Here is a 17459-nt window from a genome sequence, read left to right as displayed (position 1 = left end):
CATGGCTCAGGGCGGGTCCTCTCTCCTGACAGCCCCAGTTCTGGCCCCAGAACCATCATGATGGGGCTGTGCAAGGGAGAATCCAGTTCCCTAATGGCCCACCGCTTACATGTACCTTGTGACAGACAGTATCTGATTAGGTGACAAAGGCTGCATGGGGGCCAGAGGGGTTTGAGAGACTTTAAATGAGCCTGGACAACACCTCAGGAGGTACAAGCTTGATCCTGTGACCCCTGGCCTCATCTCACGATCCCCCCGGGGATCCAGCAGAGCATTTCTTGGAGGCTGTAAACCCACAACTTCAAGCCTCAACCCTCCTCTCCAGGATCCACCTCCACCCAGAGTCAGGCCCAGATAGCTGCCCTCCCCCCACAGGGACAATCCAGGCTACCAGGGCACCCAGAGCAAACCGGAGCATTACATGCTGGGATCCGCAGTCTCTGCCACAGCACTGCTGTACTGAACACAAGGCTGTAATTGGCCCCAGGTTACCAACATTAGGCGCACCCTTGGGTGCTTGACAAACTGCCGGCGTGGTCGCTGGCTGGCCAACCACCTCAGGGCTCCCTAGTTTGCTTGGTCTGCTTTCCAAGATATCGAGAATGGGCTCCCTATTGCCAAGGCCGTTGTGTGGTTGGGAAAGTCACCAAGCCAGCAGGACAACATTTCATTGCTTCCGGCAGCTCCAGAACATGCCGAGACAGCACCCACTGTTCCCCAGCTGCCTTTGTTCGGGCCCTGCATGTGACGGATTGCGTTGGAGAGCATGGAACAAGCCCACTGATGAAAGACTGACTGAGTTGTTGTGTGGCGAGCGCTCCCTCCAAGGGAGAAGAGCTAGGGGAACTGACTCCATGGAAGAGCCATGTAACGGACGAGCAGCAGTGCTCCCCAGGGGCTCGACAGAAGCAGCTGCCAGGCCTGGTGCATAAGGCCACCAATGAAACAACAGAAGGGCCTGTTTGGCTGGGCTGGAGAGAAGAGGAGTAGCCGCCTACGGATCTCTGTAATGCACATCACAGCCAGGTTCTGCACAGCTCTACGTGACATTTTAGGTGAACTTAAAGAGCTTGTTTGCATAGAGCCATAACTTCAGCCTGAAGTCGGGTGACGTAGCGAGCATTTGAGAGCCCTAGTTAATAAAGCCTTCTCCAGAACCAGCCTCCTGCACACACAGCCAGAGGGGGTGAGACACTGCTTTTAGGAGTAACAGGAGCAGTTCAGTCCCCATGGCTCACACAGCTGTCGACCACTCAGCTGAGTTCACCAGTTAGCATAAAGCCTAGGTTTGGACTGGGGGAACTGGAACTGGTCCCACCAAACTCATCTCCTATAGAAGCCAAAGAGCCATTAAACAGGCACAATTTTTACTCCCTGCTCAGCTGGACTGGATGCAAACTGGTGAGCTACAAGTGAAAGGTTCTGACAGCTGCTAGATATGCTCTGAGGCCCCCAGTTTCTCAACAAGTGCCAACTTCACAGGAGGTCCTATTAAAAACATTTTAAAAGTCCACATTTAAACATGTTAAGGTTGCAGAGTCAGGCACCCAAAGTTTGCAAGTGCCAAGATTAAGGCTGCCCATGCAATCAACCACAATCGCATTTTTCCCCCTGCAGGGGCTGTCAGCATGCTGGAACCCAGGACCTTCAGACCCACAGTACAGACCTCCTCCACTTGAGCTAAAGGAGCAACTAGTAGCAGAAGTAGGCTGTTGCCCAATATGCCATTACTGTTGCACAAATAGTTGTATAATCTACCAGCAAACTGTCATGTTGCCCTCTTGGGGCTGGTCCACAGAAGAGTATCAGAATTCCTACATTATATTAATAGCTCTAGAATAGAGTATGGCACAGGGTTACAGACAGGATAGACAAGCACATAAATGTGGCATATTCATTCTGAAAGGCACCATGGCAAGCCTTAGTTCTATCTTCCTAGAGACCTGGGCTCTATTCATAGATCTTCCTGAAGTCACCTTGGGCAATCTTTCAGTTACCTCCATTGTGAAGCATGGAGAATTCCAGTCGTCTAGATTTTAACATTTAATTTCAACAATTTCACTTGTCACTGAAAACACAGAACAGAATGAATTCTAAGGGGCAATGCTTGTGTAGAACTTGTACAAAATTAATTCATTTTGCTTCCGATTACAAGATACTACTGGACAGATGGAGTAGTCCAGTTGGCTAATGAGCAACTAGATTGCTAAATAAACTGTTTATCATTTTACCTGGTAAATGAAATGAAGCTGTTCTGGGGACATATATGGACCTCGTTTGGTGGTTTCCAGCTCCCCCAGTTGGGCCCACTCCTTGCACATTCCCTCACAGCACTGTTGCCACTTTCTCTCTCTGCTCCCTCCCCATATTTCTTATTTTCTCTTCCCTCATCCCACATTTTTTTCCTCTCCTGCCCTGTTAGCTTCCCCTCATTCCCCCAACTTGCTTAAAGGATAGATGCTGCGGAGGATGGAGAGCAGCCAGCTGCTGATGGCTCTGCAGAGCTGGCCACGTGTACTCTTGTGACTGAGGTGGTGCTGTAGGAGCAAAAAGGGCAAGACGCTTGAGCCAGTGGCCCTGTCGTAAAGCGCATCTCTACTCTGATAAGCAACAACGTAAAGATGGCATCGTCAACAGATCCACACACAACCACCAACGCATGCACTGAAATCAGATCTGCTGGCTTTAGTGACACAAATCAGTTTTACTGCCTTTTACTCCGGATTGCCCAACAGAGTCAGCAATGGCAGGAATCTATTCCTTCTTGGACATCACCACCACAAAACGTTTCCCTCATTCCAGTCAGTTCCATTTGCCTGCCCAGCCCAGCCCCTGAGCTCTCTCAGTTCCTTCTTGCCGGCCAGCTCTAATGCAGAGGTAGGAGGACGGGCCGTGGAATGGACATGTGCAACACATCTTGAAGAACAACAGTTACAAAAGGTTAGTAACCGTTTTTTCTTTTCGAGTGATTGCACATGTGCATTCCTCTTTCGGTGACTCACAAGCTGTAATATGGGAGAAGGGATCGGAGTTCATGTACGCACAGACTGGAGTACAACTCGTCCAAATTTAGCATCGTCTCTGGAATACTGAGTAATGGCATAATGGGATGTGAAGGTGTGAACTGAAGACCAGCCACTGCTCTACGAATGTCCTGGTTAGGGACTTGCACAAGGAATGCCATCCTGGCTGCCTGTGATCTTGTGGAATGTACTATCGGTTTACCTGGCAGTGAAATGCCTGTCAGGTCATAAACATGACTGCAGGACATTCCAAGATGAAATTCTTTGCAAAGGGAGCAGGAGACCCTTCATTTTATCTGCTATGGCCACAAGTAGTTGGACTGTTTAGTCCTGTCTACGTAGAAGGTCATTGCTCTTCTGACATCTGAGGTGTGCAAACACTGCTCCTCTCTATTGGCCTGTGATTCTGGGTAAAATGTAGGTAAGTAAACTGACAGGTTAATAAGAAAATTAGATACCAGTTTAGAGAGACCTCTCGAACAAGGGTGCAAGTATACCTTCTCCTTAAAAAAAGATCGTATAAGGCAGCTCGACCCCCTCCTGGCTGAAGAGAGAGCTACCCAGAAAGCTTTCTGGCTGGGGCTGCAGGGTACGATCCCCAAGACTTTAGAGTGGTCCTCGAGCCCCTCAAGCCATGGAGCTTAGACTCAGTTTGCTGCAAAAACAGCAAAGCCCCTTCCAAGGGCAGGTGCCGTAAAGGCTGTTGGACCCCTTGGGGAAGCCCAGAGGTTTGCAGCCAAGAGCTCGCACGCGTGGCCACTGCAGAAGCCATGGACCGAGCCACCAAGTCCGCTGCCTCCGCACAGCCTACCAAAAAGATCTTGCTACAGATTTCCCCTCATCAACTAAGGAGAACTCCCGCCTAGCGTCCTCCAGCTGCATGTCTCTGAACTTTAAAAAGGAGTCCCACATGTTAAAAATCACACTGGCCCAAAAGCATCTGCTGGTTGGCAGTCCTGAGCTGCAACCCCCCCCTAAAATAAGCTTCTCTACCAAACAGATCTAGTTTGTGTGTGTTTTTTGATTTATGGGTCGCCGCTTGCTGCTCCCTTTCATTAGCTGCTGACACCACCAGACAGCCCAGAGAGGTGGATGAGGTATTCAAACCCCTGGGAAGACAAATAGTATTTATGTTTCGCCCTTCTTGAGGTGGGGGAAGGGACAAAGGGGTCTGTCAGAGAGCCTTAACAGGGTCCCTAATTCCTTGTTAATAGGTAAAGCCACACAATGGCCCTGCTGGGGCCAGAATGTCAACAAAGCAATGAGGATTCTGGTACTGGGCTCAGGAACAGGCGGTGCCTGGTGAGCAGGCGTCCCCCACCTCTCTGAGACACAGAACAGGAAGTCTCATGTACGACCTAGAGACTGGTGGGAAACTCCAGTGGTTCCAAAAAGGCCATTGGTCTGGTGGTGGGCCCCAGAGTGGCCACCCCCCTCAACGGGATGGAGAGTAGTGAGAGCAGCTCTGAGGCTGGGAGACACGGGAGCCAACCTCTGATTCAGAGGACAATGACTCTCCCTCCACTGACGAAGGAGGGGCCGCTCCCAACAGTGCCAAAGACCAATGCCGAGAAGGAGAATGACACAGCACAGCCCATATTGCAGGGATCCCCTTGGATGGTACCAATGGATGTGCAATTTGAGGTAACAGAGGCTGACACGGTACCAAGTGGTGCACCGATGTTGCTAGTGCCCTCCCCGTCTGCTGGTACCAAGAGCATGATCTCCTGCACCACTGGAAATACCAACACCGAAAGGTTCAGCAGATCTCTTGCTGCTGCAGATGCATCTGGCATAGTCAGTACCGAGACGGTCCTGGGACAGTGCGGTGCCGCAGATGTAGAAGGACTCCCTCAGGCTCTGGACTCGACAGCACCTGCCTTGGTGCTGGAGTCAATGCTTACCAGCTTTGGCAGTGCCGGAGAAGAGGCGTGCTTAGCTCTGGGCTGGCCTCTACTCTTATCCCCATGCCTAGATGACTTTGGTGAAAGCAACCTTCCCCTCTCAGCGGCCTGCTTAGAGGTCTTATACCTCTTCCTAGGCACTGGGGAGGATGAGCAGCGCTGGGACTCAGGCAACTGGGAGGCATCTAACTGATGCCAAGGCACTTGGTGCAGAGTCTGACCTACTGGCCTCTGACAGACGTCTTAGCATGAGCAAAACTTTACCCTGACTTCTCGGTCTTTCCTTGCCTGAGGCTTAAAGTCTTTGCAGATCTGGCAATGATCCGGAATTTGAGCTTCCCCTAAACACTTCAGGCAGCCTGAGAGTGGGTCACTTAGGGGCATCTGCCTAACCCGAGAGACACAGGGCTTGAAGCCGGTCACTGAGGCATCCCTTGGTACAGAGTAATGGAAAAACCTTAACTCTGGCCAAAAGAGAAAACTTACACTATTAACTAAGTACTAACACTATAAATCTAGAAAACTCTCTACAATTAATTTACAATGAACACGCAGAGCACTTGCTAAGGCAAGCCAAGCAATTCCAACAACCGTCACCGGCAGTAAGAAGAAACTGAGGGAGCTTGGGAGCAGCTGAGCCCTTTATACTGGCACACAGCAGCTGAGGGGAGTCAAGCCGCACTGACAGGTACCACCAGAGGAAAAGTTTCCAGTGACTGTGTGCAGGGCCCATGCTCACCAAGAATGGAATGGATGTGTGCAACCACTCAAAATAACCTTCATTGTGGTGAAAGAAAAGGGGAATGCCCAACTTGACTTTCAGGATTATCAACAGCAAGAAAATTCACACAGGGCAACTATGTCGATGCAGCCCTAAAGCTGACTGGTGTAGTTTATGCAGGTAATTTTTCTGGCATAAGCATGTGACAAGTTTGCCCACGTGAGAGGATGTCACCAATGGCTAGGGCCTAGCCTGGCCAAGTCTCTGCCAGCGAGAGTGCAATGGTTCTGCAGTATCCCCAACTCCTAATCTCATCACTGGCTATTCCTCTCACATACACACTCTAAAGCAGTGGTTCTCAACCCAGGGATCCGGGACCACCTGTGGGTCTGCACAGCATGACTGGTGTGAGACTTGCTAGGGCCCAGAGCACAAAGCCAAAGCCCCATCACACAGGACTGCAGCCCAGGGCCCCGACCCTGCCACATGGGGCTGAAGCCTAAGCAATTTAGCTTTGCGGGGCCCCGGGCAATTGCCCAGCTTGCTACCCCCGAACAATGGTCCTGGCTTTTATATACAGAAAAATGGTTGCTGTGGCACAGCTGGGCCGGGGGGGGGCGGGGGCGCGCTGAGAAAGAAAAAGGTTGAGAACCCTGCTCTGAAGTAAGCGCCCCCTGACTGTCACTCTTGGGACGCGTCCACCTCACCCCTAGCTTTGGTCACTGTGCTGTTTTATTTGGTCAGATTTCTGAAGCTTGGGCAGGAAAAGGAGATCTCTTTGGGGAGGGACTTGGAGGAGCCTGGAGTCAGCTCAGAGGGTGTGTCTGAAAGCGTGCCATGAGTGATAACATCCTGTATGAAGATTTCTTGAAGCTGACCTGGCACGGGGAAGCCTGCAGAGACCACATGGCTCCAGTGGGGAGAAGAGAAGCCTCATGTTTGTAAATGAAGTGTCAGCACCATGACAAATGATGCTCTTTGATGCTTGACTTTGGCATCACCTCCACTAGTGCTTGAGCAGTCTTCACCCACAGCTCAGATTTAGCCCTCTGTCCTGGCAACACATCACAGAATTGGGTTCAATCCATTGCGTGAGAGGAACTGGAAAAGTGGAATCACACAAGCAGATTCCCCATGTCCTTGTTTACCCTTGCAGCCTTGTTAAACAGCTACTTAGAGAATCCTCTCAAGGACAAAGTGAAGCCCCTACTGGTTTGAGTTCTACCAGCAGGATCCATGGTACTGGCTTGTGTGTGTTACAGCCAGCATCATCAAAGCGAGTCCCAGCTCTTAGAACATAATGCCCATCCTGACTGGGGTCTGCAAGGGTCTCCACTCTCCACAGGCCTCGGCGGTCCTCGATCAGTGACTCTGCCACCTAGATCTCCTCACATTACTCCAGCTGATGGGCTAAGCTAAGGACAAAGCTTGGAAGTTACATTCCAAGGAAGATGTTGCCAACAGAGAATGAGGGGAGCCATTTGAAGTGGGATAGAAAATTTTTGTTTCTATTCCCTCCCGAAGCTGAAAGCATGGACGGAGTAGTCTACAGTTGAGTGGTTCATTCCAGATCAATGCATAGGCCTCTTGGGAGCCCTGCTTGGAGTCAGCTTCCCTCAGAAGTAACATGAGTTTGGAATGCTTCCTGATGAATATTTGCCTGCATGACAGAAACCTACATGCCTGCCAAGGGCTCCTCTCGAGAAGCGGGAGTCCAGGAATTGGAGACGCTGCAAGTAGGGAAAAGAAGGGGAGAAAGAAGGCTCTCTGCTCCTCGTGCTGCCCTTCTTAGGTCAGTGGAAGTGCTCCTGGTGAGGACATGCACCACCGACCCAAGGAGGGTAGTGTGGACATGTACCACTGCAGTAATTAATGCAATGGCTGTAAGTCGACCTAACAAAGGGCAACTTATCTTTGTGATGTAGACATAGCCTGAGTCACACACTGTTAACAGAAAGAGTGATTCAGAAAGTAATGGGAAGAGATACTCTCTAATTCTTTGTTCTTCTTTATCCCAATGTAATGGCTCTTCTCTACAACTTAACACTAAGGAGCAATACTCCCCTCAGTGCCCAGGGCTAAGGAAAGGATGATCCAAAAGACCTCATCTGTCTAATGAAAATGAGGAGTGGTGCCACTAGGATGCAGTATCAAGTACTCGCAAAAAACACATGCACAGAGAGCACTTCCAAGGCAGGTAGTGGGCAGGGCACATGCTTGAAAGTTGTAGGAAATCAACTGTGACTGAAACAGACAGGTTGCTGCCACAGGGGCAGGTCCATGGGACGCCTGGTGCAGATCAGAATATGTTCCTTGCTCTGGTTTGCATTTCAGGGTCCTACAGGCCATAGTTACTGTCACTATCCGTCAGTTCCCAAAACTGAATCTAGTGTAGCCTTTAAGAACAAAGAGCAAATGGGGCTTTCCTGACATGCCAGAAGCATGTGATCCAACTTCGTACACACTGACATTTATGGAGAGAGCCACATGTATTCTTGCTCGGGGCTTTGGAAGCAAGGCCTGGATGGATGCCCAGTGAAGGCAATTCCTGCATGTTCCTCCAGAATCCCCATAAGCCAAACAGCAATGTTTACCATTCTGACATGCAAAACAAACCCTGTTCAAACAGGATTTCAGCTCAGCTTTCAGGCTGATGCGAGCGATGCCTTGGATTTTGAAGCTACATTATCCATGCTGCAGATGGGCCCAACCCCCACGTGGCACTCTGAGTCCATGGCTGTTTCACTTCCCCTCGACTCAGTTTGCCAGTCTGTAGAACAGGAATAATACCTGCCCCACAGGGACATCAGGAAGCTCAGTTTGTTCAAGGGCATTGAAATCTTCAAACAGAAGGTATCAGAGGAAGGCAATATTAAGATGTTGCCTGGTCTCCTGGAAATCCCAGTACAGACTTCTCCCCTAGCAAGACTACAGCTGTGTAAGGAGACTGCTGTGGGTTCAGGACTTGCATTACTGGAGATTAGTCGTATTTTATTACGAAAGGAACTCCAGGAGTCGGGCTATTCCTGTGCTAAAAACTGAAGGGTAGTGAATAAAAGGGGCTGGGAACAAAGCAATGGCCAGAACTACGGAGCAGAATTTAGTCACGTGCTGGCGATGTGACCCAGCTGCGATATTTGAGTCCAGACAGATTTGCTTGCAAAGCCACAGATGTTACAGGTCAGAGGATTCTGCCTTCAACTCAATCTAGACATGAAACAATGTTTGTGCCAGAACCCACAATGGCAGCTTTACTGCTCGGTGCTACCACAAGGTCCCAGTGAGAGAATGGGGGAGACCGAGGGAAGGGAGAGAAACAAGTCAGTTTATGCTGCACATTAGGGTCCATTTAATATGAGTAAAAAAAAAATCCATTTCTGACATTCTGTTCCCCCAGCGCACTGTACAAACGGATGCACGAGTTATAACCTGAGACTTCTGCACCTGCCATTGAAACACACCAGGCTAGACCCAAGCCATCCTTCATGTAAAGCATCACAGAAGAAGACAGACTCACACACTTCATGGTCTCAGACAGGCAGAAGGAAGAGACAAACTGAGACGGCACAGTAAAAAGTAAATGCAAGAGTGAAAACATCACAAGCAAATCCGAGAAAGGAAGGAGACAGCAAAGGGGGAAGAGAAAAATTACTGGAATTTAATCTATCAGAGGATAGCCGTGTTAGTCTGTATCCACAAAAACAAGGAGGAGTCCGGTGGCACCTTAAAAACTAACAGATGTATTTGGGCATAAGCTTTTGTGAGTAAAAAACCCACTTCATAGTTTTGTGGAATTAAATCTGTAGCACAAGCATTAAGGCAAAATGAAATAAGGAGAAAGGAGTAAGATTCTCACCAAAAAGAGAATACTGAGAAGACTAGCTTTCTACTCCACAGGCCACAATTAACAGCAGCATGAGAAGGAGCATTAAGTTCCCACAGGAAGCTCAGAAGGGAAACAGATCACTGAACTGGCCCTCCAAAAGGCTGGATTGGTAAGGACTGCCCTCTCCAGACCATGGCTAAGGAAAGGAAGACTACAGAAAAGAGAGGAGTTGAGGGGATATCTGCAGAAAGTGGGGGGTTTCTCAAGAGAGGCAGCAGAGAGAACTGGTGGTGGGTAGAGCGGAAGCCTCAGACAGCAAGTTTCACAGAGATTTTACATCTAGATTAACTCCAGTCTCACAACCGCAGGTGCTTTCCTCTTGGGGGCGAAGGGCTGGGTATGACCCAACTGGTGCCTCTCCCTGCCTCCCTCCTCAAAAGGAAAGCAGATGATTGAAGTGACAATACAGAATTCAACTCAGATGTATAATCTCTCTGATGAAACCTGCTCTCTAAAACCACTGCCATTCAGGAAAGGGAGGGTTACACACCAGTGTAACAGCACATCCATGGAGCTGTTTTTAAAGGGCAGATATTCCCTTGCTTGGCTAGAACCCTAGTCCAGGTCATTTGCTCTCATCTTGACTCCTAGCAACCCTGATCCCTTTTCAGATTCATTCAAAATGTTGCTGTTGCTGAAATCTTCTTGGCCTGGCACTTTGTCCATGACACCCCACTTTGAGTCCCTCCACTGGATCAGTCTTCTCTACTGCAGACAAGTGACCTGGTGCAGATTCATATTAAAAACTCCAGTGAAATATATAAACTGGATAATATAGCTTAGATAATCATGTATTCCTATTACCGATACTCCCTTCACTGTGCATTACACCCACTAAATCGCATACCAGTGAGACTGCAAGCTCTCTGGGGCAGGGACTGCCTCACTGTGTGTATAGCACAATGGGGCCTCCACGTGCTACTGCAATACAAACAAACAACCTTATTTCATATAGCCTCTAAACACCTTGGAAAGAAGCTCTCTCTCATTCAGCAAATACTGATCAAACCATTTCTAATGGAACATGTACCTTTCTGTTCTCTTATTTCTATTCTGGCATAACATTAGTACACGAGAGAGTTAATTTATAGGGCAGAGCCACTCGGGGCATAAATAATAGGTGCTACATAAAAGAACTGAAAGCCACTGCATCAAAGCTAGCTCTTTCTTCACCAGAATACAAACATTTTCACATGGTCAGATAGCTTAGGCCCAACACTAGATCTGTGCCCTTGCACATGAAGGGTGCCCTAATTTTGACTGAATTAAACCATCACCTAATTTGCATTAAAGAGCACAAATGGCACTTGGGTCCCTGTGTGATCAAGATGGAGATTTCATCCTGGGACTCAGCCTCTAAATGGCTGCATTTCCACCTTCGAGGTGAAAAGCACAACAGAAATGCTGCAATTAAATTCCTCCTCCTCACCGGTTCCTCAGACCACACCACTCCCTTATTGGAATCCCTTCGAGAGCTTCCCTTGCCAGCTGCAACAAGCTCAGGCGTCACCTCCTCACTATCAAGACTCTGCCTGTCTCCAGGCTTGTCTTTCTTCTACTCACCAGTTGTCTTCACTCTAACCAAGCCTCCCCTTTTGTAGCCAGTTTTCTGTCTGACTCCTTCTATGCTTAGGACAGACTTCTCCTCATGATCGAACAGTCCTCAGCACCACTGCTCACACCCTTCCCTCAAAACCGCTTCTGCTAAGCCCTACAGCAGTGACCTCTGCCAGGGCCCTGCACTGCCTGGAACTCCTCTGGACACTCATGTGTCAGAATTAGCTGGCAGGCTCATGGGGGGCACTGACCTGGTCTCCTCATTCTGTACTGTGCCAAGCACCTTGGCAAAGCTTGAATAATCGTCCATTTTCTGATCCTCTTACTCAACCCCCTTTGTTTTCTAAACTCAACTGCTGAGTGCCATGCAAAGGACCAGGGTCTGGCTATTCTGGAAACACCAGTAACTAGCCACCAGGTTAGAAGACTCTGGTGCCACTAATACATGGAGGATTAACAGAGACAAAGCCCCCTGATGCCAAGACGAGCCACCTGCTTAAACTCCCTGCTCGAGTTGTTAACGAAACAGCCAAGTGACACACAAGGATGTAGAAGGTTTAATATATCATGTTAGTAATCCACCAATTAAAGAGCCCCTGAGTACTCCCTGGCACAGACCCGAGTCACTGATGGTTATTGTGTCCCTCAGAGCCTGAACTGTGGAGTAAGTCCCCAACTAAACCAAGGCACACCAGGTCTGAATCTAATGTGTCCATAGGGCCTACACCAGCGTTCTCCAGGTGCGCAGAACAGACGGCAGCAGCTTTGCAAGGCACGTACCCCCTCTGATCTAGTGCTGTGAGGCACCAGTGAGGAGCAGTCATGGAAGTGAAGGGCTGATAGTACTGTCTACAGCTAGCCAGCGTGGAGACAGTATGTAGCCTCCCACCTCCCCCATGGCTCTATTAATGCATCCCAATCATGACCCACAGCACCCCTTGTTACCCCAGCCCTAAATCTCAGCAAACCCTTGTCAGCATATCTCTGTCCTGCCCTATGGCATCTTCCACAAATTTAAGATGTGGGTCTTTATTGACTAGTTTACTGACACTATCTTAGCATCTCCACATACTCTACACCAGACAGACAGAACAGTATGCAAAGATGCTAGGACTGGAGCATTGTGGGTGATACTGTTGAAAGGAAAGCACAAGTTACAGAATATTAGTGTGGTCAAGAGTTGGGACCCTAGTGGGTTAATGCTCAGAGTTTTGTATATTATCTTGATTTGAGATTTCCTCGTTTTCTGGTGTTTGAGGGAATAACTTGAACAGCTTTAACTCTATGTTAATGACATTTTCAATGTGGAAATTTCCTAGGCTGGAGGATGTGTTGTTTTTTAATTTGTGGATATAAATGGGGGTGGGCTGTTGACATGGAAGTGGAGACTAGCAGAGGGGTTGAAGATGGGCTAGCTGGAGAGTGTAGAACAATCAGGTCTCCTCCATTTAAACACTTTGCTTGCCCGGCAGAGAGCATTACCCAACCCTTCAGCCTGCAAGAGCCTAGCAGCATGAACAGCTTTGCACGCTGAGGGCAGAGAGTTTGAGTGTCAGTTATAATATTACACTCCTCACAAAGAACGCCTTAGACAGCAGACAGAATTGTTTCACTGACTCCCAAACTTCCCTAGCTCTGCTCACTGGCCAGCTCCACTCCAGAGACCAGTGTCCATTCCCCGCTTCAGATACGAAGCAGGAACCTTCTCCCTCCCCCTCCATTATTTTCCCACTATCTGTCCAACTTTCTTCAGGTAAACTATATGCAGGAAATCTAAAATTTGGGCACAGCTGTTATACCTGCAAAACATACGCATTAATATTGACTTACATGAGAATGCTGCAAAAGGGGAAACGGAAAACAGGGGAACTGGAGAAGCTTCAGTAGAAAACACCATTGTCACCTGAGGTGGTTCACACTTAGCTGTCTTCAGAATGGGCTGGCTTTCACACAAACAGAATGACCATCCCACAAACCCCAAGTGAATCTCAGGGCTGCCCCTGATATGGAGTCATGTGCAGCAGTTCCTGCTGGCTGTTTACAACAGACCCAGGCCATCATCCTATGTTGCTGACACAGAGAGCGTTTGCACAGCAACACCATAAGTGAGTCAGCGTTCATCTGCTAACATCGTTTTTCATGGACTTTAAGTGGCTAAAAGCCATTGAGAACCAGGGAAAAGGTGGCGCAAACAGAGGCTGTATAGGGGATAAATCTGCAACAGCACCTGGACAAAGCTTCTTTAACACACTGATCACATGCTAGAAGATTTCAATGGAATAAAATTCTCAGTTGACAATATGGAGCCTGTGATATCACCCTGCATTGTGACAATTGCTGTCCTAAGGAGGAGATGTTAATCCGGGAACCAAGTCTGGTATGTGTTAGAGATCCCATAGCACTTTTTGGAAACTGTATAGGGAAGGAGAGTCTTGTACTAAGACACAGGGAAGGGAATCAGGATTCTATTCCCAGCTCTCCCACTGGCTTGCCATCTAACCGTAGCCAAGCAATTCAGGCCAACATTATCTAAGTAGGTTCTAACATCCAAAGCTGCACACAGAGGGACTGCTTGCTGGCCTACTGCACATCCATGATCCAACTCACCACCTCAGAAGAGGTAAAGCAGCAAGTGGGCTGCCAAATAGCCAAATCAAGCCCCAAAGTGTTACCTCCTCTCAGCACCTGGGAAAGCGGAAAGGGCTGTTTGATGCAATCGGTTTGGAGAGGTGGGCGGGGTGGAGAGAAGAAGAGAGATGTTGGCTGGATTCTAGCACATTCCTATTCAGTACTACAGCTACCCATAGATATTATGCACACACTCCCCTACAAGACCCCAAAAAAGCGACCCCATTCTCCACCCCACCCCTCTGCCAACAGGCTTTTTATCACCTCCACAGAACACCCTCAGAGCGTATGTCTACACTGCAGCTGGAAGCGTGCCTCCCAGCCCGGGTAGACAGATATGAGAGAGACAGAGCTAGCAAGCGAGAAGAATCACTGTGGATGCTGCACCACAGGCTGGCCACCCAAGTACAAGCTTGCTCAACTCCCCAGGTCAGTACTGGAGTGGCTAGCCCGTACCGTCACCCGAGCCACAGCTATTTTCAGCATGCTAGCTTGAGCGGAGCTAGCGTGTGTCTGTCTACCCAGGCTGGATGGGAGGCATGTTCCCAGCTGCAGCGCACATACCCTAAGAGTCTAGTTCATAGAATATCAGGGTTGGAAGGGACCTCAGGAGGTCATCTAGTCCAACCCCCTGCTCAAAGCAGGACCAATCCCCAACTAAATCATTTTTAGCAGACCCTTGTACAGGGAACCCGGACACAGCACCAAAACAACAAAGAAAAGAATTGATTAGGAGTCTGTCTCTTGTCCTGTAATTTTCTAATGACTCTCACACACAAATCCCTTACCCAAATATACACAATGCTGTTTTAGGCACCATAAAAGCCATCAAGCTTCTGGTCAATATCATCCAGTTACCTTTCAAGTAGAAGCTACCATCTCTATTTTATCCTCTCCAAAACAAAATAACGCCCCCAAGTGACAGCTCCTACCAGGAGACACCCCACCCCAAGCCATCTGAAAAGGATTTCAGTCAAATTCAGAAACAGAAAGTGAAGCATGAGCTCATTCCCATGAGTCCCTGAGGGGGGAGCCACATATCTCTCCCAAGTTCTCCACTGCTTCAGAGAGCAGGGTGTCCATAAGTAGGACTGCTTCCGCCATTTCTTTTTAAACTAGTAAATGGAATGATCACATCCAACCCAATGGTAAATCCACCCCTAGGGCAAGATCTCCAAGCCTCAGGACCCAATAAGCAAAGTTACAGACTCTTCTTCAGTTGACATCTTAGGCCCCTTTCCCTACTTCTTCCAAATTATGTTGTGGAATAAGAGCCAGATCGGAGGAGCTGGAATTAATGTAGTGTAACCATTGCCCACTTGATCCCGGGTTACTGCTGCACACTCTGTTTTAATTAGACCCTGGCTGCTGCTAGATGCACAGGCAGAAGCGGGGTCCATGAGCAGGTTTTTCCATCTGTGCCTGGCATGACAAGCGTGACTTCTTTTAGATGCAGACTTTGCTGCCACGACCCAGTGTTACCTAGCGCAACGTGCTCTGTGTGGGGCAACGTTCTGAGAGCACTTGGAAACTGAGGCAGGTGGCCACTTTGTAAAGTTGACCATACCCAATGCCATCACGGTTTAAGGACTTTGGACTAATAGTTTTGATAGCTGCTTTTAACTACCTGAAAGGTGGATCCAAAGAGGATGGCTCTAGACTGTTCTCAGTGATAGCAGATGACAAGACAAGGAGTAATGGTCTCAAGTTGCAGTGGGGGAGATTTAGGTTGGATATTAGGAAAAACTTTTTCACTAGGAGGGTGGTGAAACACTGGAATGGGTTACCTACCTAGGGAGGTGGTGGAATCCCCTTCCTTAGAAGTTTTTAAGGTCAGGCTTGACAAAGCCCTGGCTGGGATGATTTAGTTGGTCTTGGCCCTGCTCTGGGCAGGTGGTTGGACTAGATGACCTCCAAAGGTCCCTTCCAACTCCGTTATTCTATGACTGCTGCACTGAACAGTGTGAGACCTAGTTACCTGAGAGGCTGCCGTGCCACTGGGCCACTGCCGCAGCTCCAGTCAGGAGAGGTACTCCAGCTGGTGGAGAGCCCAACCCCATCAGGGCACTGGACTGGAAATCATTTCCTCCCTTGGGCCAGAGCTTGGATCCCGGGGGAGGGGTGCAGGGTGCGCAGGGGCAAATTGGAAGGATGGTGTTTAGCTACATATGGCTCTAGGAAACTTGCCATGGCAGGGGAGCAGGGGGGGGCTTCCTGGAGCTGCCACCGCCCTCCTCCTGTCCAGCACCACATGGCACCTACTCTCCCCACACACCCCCTGGTCCCCCCAGCGCCCTCCCCCCAACACACACACAGTCCCCTCCACACACGGACCCCGCCCAGTGCCCTCCTCCCCACACCCACTCCTGGGCTCCACACAACTCCTCCCCCCACACACCTGGGCCCCCAGTGCCTCCAGTCCTCCACAGTACCCACACACCCCAAACCCCCCAGTGCCCTCCCCCACATCTCCAGACCCCCCCAGTGCCCTCCCTCAGCCCCCCCACACCCCTCAATGCCCTCCCCCACACCCCCAGACCCCCCAGTGCCATCCCTCAGCCCCTCCACACCCCAAACCCCCCAGTGCCCTCCCCCAAATCCCCAGACCCCCCAGTGCCCTCCCTCAGCCCCCCCACACCCCAAACCCCCCAGTGCCCTCCCCCACATCCCCAGACCCCCCAGTGCCCTCCCTCAGCCCCCCCACACACCCAAAACCCCCCAGTGCCCTCCCCCACATCCCCAAACCCCCCAGTGCCCTCCCTCAGCCCCCCCACACCCCAAACCCCCCAGTGCCCTCCCTCAGCCCCCCCACACACCCCAAACCCCCCAGTGCCCTCCCCCACATCCCCAGACCCCCCAGTGCCCTCCCTCAGCCCCCCCCACACCAAACCCCCCAGTGCCCTCCCCCACATCCCCAGACCCCCCCGTGCCCTCCCTCAGCCCCCCCCACACCAAACCCCCCAGTGCCCTCCCCCACATCCCCAGACCCCCCAGTGCCCTCCCTCAGCCCCTCCACACCCCAAACCCCCGAGTGCCCTCCCCCACATCCCCAGACCCCCCAGTGCCCTCCCTCATGTCCCCCCACACCCCAACCCCCCCAGTGCCCTCCCGCCCGGCGGCCGCACCTGGTACTGGACGACGGCGGGCCCCATGGGCCGGTACCCAGCGGCCCCCACTCCGGCCGGGCTCGCGCCCCGCATGAGGCCGGGCCCCGGGGCGGAAGGGGGCGGCGCGGCCCCGGGGGCGGGGGTCAGGGGGCTGAGCGGGAACGCGCCGCGGCCGGACATCGGCTCCGCGGCCCCGCGGCCCGCCTGTTTACTAGGAAGCGGCGGCGGCTCCCAGGGCGAGACACCGCGCGGCACCCAGAGCCCCGCCTTCTGGCCCCGCCCCCACCCGGAGCCCCGCCTCCCGGGTCCTTGGCCCCGCCCCACCCAGAGCCCCGCCTCCTGGCCCCGCCCCCACCCAGAGCCCCGCCTCCTCCCGGACCCGCCCCCACCCAGAGCCCCGCCTCCCGGGTCCTTGGCCCCGCCCCACCCAGAGCCCCGCCTCCCGGGTCCTTGGCCCCGCCCCACCCAGAGCCCTGCCTCCTCCCGGCCCCGCCCCCACCCAGAGCCCCTCCTCCTGTTCTCTCTGGGCCCCGCCTCTGAGCTTCAAGCCCCGCCCCCCCTGTGAGCCCATTGGGAGTGGGAGTTGCCTGCTGCCTGAGGGTGTGCGCTGGGCGCTGTAGCAGCCGCTGAGAG

General features: G+C 51.2%; 1 protein-coding gene across 1 annotated transcript in view; it reads right to left on the bottom strand.

The window, feature by feature from the left end:
- SMARCD2 (SWI/SNF related BAF chromatin remodeling complex subunit D2) overlaps positions 1 to 17067 on the bottom strand; it is a 36161-nt gene extending 19094 nt beyond the window's left edge. The window contains exon 1 of the mRNA XM_048829645.2: positions 16845 to 17067. Within this exon, the coding sequence (XP_048685602.1) occupies positions 16845 to 17006 (162 nt within the window). The 5' untranslated portion in view covers positions 17007 to 17067. The remainder of the gene's footprint in view (positions 1 to 16844) is intronic.
- Between the last annotated feature and the right edge of the window lie 392 nt (positions 17068 to 17459).

The sequence above is a fragment of the Caretta caretta genome, chromosome 27, assembly GCF_965140235.1.
Source record: "Caretta caretta isolate rCarCar2 chromosome 27, rCarCar1.hap1, whole genome shotgun sequence".
In the NCBI taxonomy this organism is placed as follows: Eukaryota; Metazoa; Chordata; order Testudines; family Cheloniidae; genus Caretta; species Caretta caretta.
The sequence above is the reverse complement of the archived record's forward strand: the minus strand, read 5'-3'. Positions and strand labels throughout refer to the sequence as shown.